Raw genomic sequence first — 3209 nt, forward strand, 5'->3', positions numbered from 1 at the left:
TCGCTAAACGGAAAGGTTCTTATCTGACGTGGCACTTCATAATTGGACCAATGTGCTCCTTGGGATAATTGGGCTTGCTGAAAAAGTTTGTGTAAGTGATGGGTGCGTCAAACCATTTCTAAATGTTCGATGCGGGCAGAAATGACTGTATGTTGGGCATCCCGATCGGTTTTACTCATACCCTTTCCATTCGTGGGCCCAGCTCAGCTATCTCTCTGGGCTCTGGATCGAGTCCCATGTGTGAGTACGTCACACCTGCCACCACCCTAGCTATTAGATATATAAAAAACGTTCCTGTGCCTCATGTCCAAGCAGTGACCAAAGTCATATTCTAATCAACATCACAGCGATTCAAATTTGGAACCGAATTCCGCTCGGTACCACTAGGCTACCACCAGCTTTCTATGCTTACTTTTCGAAGCGATAGAGGCAGCCACTCCCTCTAAAGCCATACCCACACGAACTACGTAGAAAATTTCACCGGCTTCCCATTTTAACCACCTCTCGCCGTCTCAGCCCCTTCTCTTCTCATACACTCTCTTTCTCTTAACTCAGATGCCTCAGGTGGACATCGAGAACCTGGTCTGCGGCGGAGACCGGAAGGTCGCCTGCGAGACTCTGGCGGAAGCCGGCGGCGACCCGGACTTCCCAGCGGAGTCCTTCGAGGTCAGGATCGGGGACGAGATCGAGTGGGCGGACCTGAACGCCGTCTACGATCGAGAGGACTCCACCAAGGGAGGCACCAATCCCAAGTCCAACCACACCAATCCGCGGCCGCTGGCAGCTTCGAATTCCCAGCGCTTCTCCGCCAATCTCAAGGCGAAGCCCCCAATTATCGGCCTTCCGGGAAAGATCCACAACTCCGGCTACGACGGCCGGAGAGCCCACCGACCGCCGCACGTCCAGATCTTCCCCAAGAAGGCTGCAGGCGGCGGCGGCGGGGAAGGAAGGAAGTCTCCGGTGCCGGAGTTGGAGCCGGGATCGCCGAAGGTGTCGTGCTTCGGTAAGGTGTCGTCGGATAGGGAGCGAAAGCGGTGTCAGAGGGAGTGCCCGGGGGCAGTGGCGGCGGAGGAGGAGAGGGAGGAAAGGGAGTGCTGGAGAGTCTTTGCGGCGATCTTCCGGCGCGGTGGGGGAGATCGGGCGGCTCCGGAGGAAGTTAAAGGGGAGGAGGAGAAGAAAGAGATCACTGTGCCGTCGAAGAATATTCCAGCGCCGGCGGGGAGAGCACCAGAATCGGCCGCGCGGGGAATAGGAGGGATGATGCGGTTCGCGTCGGGAAGGAGGGCGGCGTCGTGGGGAGCGGAGGCGGAGGTGGAAGAACACGCGGCAAGATCTGTGGCGATGGATCGAGTAGGGTCGTGGGGTCAGCAATCGGGTTCGGTGGAGGGTGGGAAGTGAAAGGGAGGACGCGAGGCTCGTGCGTTGCTATGTGGAATTTTTTGTGAAGTTAGGGTGGCACCAAAGTTTTGATTTTATTAATAGATTTCTTGTACGATAATTGCATCGCTTTGGTGCGTTGGATTTAACATTTTTCTCCTTTTTTTTTAATGAGACTTGTAATTCATACAATTCTCGTGTAAATAAAATCCATTACACAATTCTCGATCGGTGACTGGTAACCTAGTTGCCATGAACATCAGATAACACATGATCTTTCTTTTTGACTGAAAAAATAAAAAAACAAATGACTCGCTGTCAAATATAAATCCAGTACGTTGCACGAGTTTTGAAAGTCCCAAAACCACTATTGAAGGTCAAGGATGATGATAAATAACAACATAAAGTGAGAGAAGGAAAAGCAATATGTTTAAACATCAACCATCCAAGGTGTGAGGCCCAGCCTCGTTTGGCCACCCCTTTTCTGCCTTTGATCTTCTCTTTTTCTTCTTTTTTCCGCCAATGCTTATCGTTGACATTAATTGCCGAAGCCATCAGTTGCTTCCCTACATCAGTTCTTGGTGGAAGTCGGATCTTTAGCCACCAACGAGCAGGTTGGGATCCGAGTACACCAAGCCAAGAAATTCTATTTCTCGACCCTATTTTTAGTTTGATTTTTGAACCACCGACCGCCATCGTCGGCCGCCCCCTGCCTCATATCTCTACCTTTGGCTACCACCTCGCCAGACCACCATGACCACCGCCACCAACAACCTCCTTCTTCCTCCTTTTGCAAAAAAAAGAAAGAAGAGAAAAGGAGGAGGAGGAGGGAGAGAGATAAAGAGACATTTCTCTCTTGTTTGTCTCTTATTTTCGCTCTTCCTTTTCTCTCATCTCTCTATTTTTCTCTCTAAGAAGACCCATAGATCCTTGAACCGAGTTCCATCGACTTAATCTATGAGCCTGAGTTGATCCCTAAAAAGAGATCCTAAACTGCTCTTGTGCCTGGGCCGCTTACTGGACCGATCACCCTGGTCCTGTTGAATATCCCTGAAACCCCCATTGATGAACCTTGTTGATTGATCTTGGTCTTATTGAGTCCAATTCATTGAGCGAACCATCCAGACCTGACATACCCGAAACTATCGTACACCTGTTCAAGTCTTCTAGTATTATTTTATTCAAGTTATCAATTAGAAATTAATTTTGCTGTTAATATTTTAAATAGGTTTAGCAGAGATAGATGCCTAGTGAAGTTTGACAATCTAAGACAAAAGAGGTAAATAAATCTTATACTTCTTATTTTTCAAATAATTATGTTTTTCATATATAAAATTTGCTTATAGAAATATCATACTTTTCTTAAAATTATGGATCAGCATATGCATTATGAAAATCATATTTTATTATGAAAAATAGTTTCATAAATATTTTCATAAAAGTAGCTTTGTTTGTGAGATATGAATCCGATCATGCTATTTAGTATTTTCATCTATTTATATGTATATTTTAAGAAAAAGATATAAGTTTTCTAGAGGCTCTCAGATTGCTGTGATCGCTCCTAGAAATGGGGGGCAATCGACATCTTGGAACTAGCATCTAACAAAAACGACCCTCTGCCAACGGGTTAAAGTTGATAGCGAATACAAACTATGACATCTTATCAATTCTGAAGATGGCCCTGTCACGGGTTATAGTGATTATGGCACGAATATCTGTGAACAATATTTTGATCCATTACAGAATTAAATGACGTGAAAAATGATTTACGAATTTATTTGCAATATAAAGTTAGAACTATGTTTATGAAAGATGGATGATATGTTGATGCA

General features: G+C 46.0%; 1 protein-coding gene across 1 annotated transcript; it reads left to right on the forward strand.

Annotated features, from left to right (window-relative positions):
* The first annotated feature begins 385 nt into the window (after positions 1-385).
* On the forward strand, positions 386-1780 carry LOC103706586 (uncharacterized). The gene has a single exon (XM_008790735.6). It carries the CDS (start codon positions 556-558, stop codon positions 1396-1398), a length of 843 nt encoding a protein of 280 aa, XP_008788957.3. The 5' UTR covers positions 386-555; the 3' UTR covers positions 1399-1780.
* Positions 1781-3209: the final 1429 nt, after the last annotated feature.

This window comes from Phoenix dactylifera, chromosome 11 (genome assembly GCF_051530095.1).
Source record: "Phoenix dactylifera cultivar Ajwa chromosome 11, Ajwa_hap1_PhDact_Kaust_v1.1, whole genome shotgun sequence".
NCBI lineage: Eukaryota > Viridiplantae > Streptophyta > Magnoliopsida > Arecales > Arecaceae > Phoenix > Phoenix dactylifera.

What these genes read in the sequence shown, in the direction of transcription:
- LOC103706586 (XM_008790735.6), top strand. Translation starts at nt 556, where the DNA reads ATGCCTCAGGTGGACATCGAGAACCTGGTCTGCGGCGGAGACCGGAAG.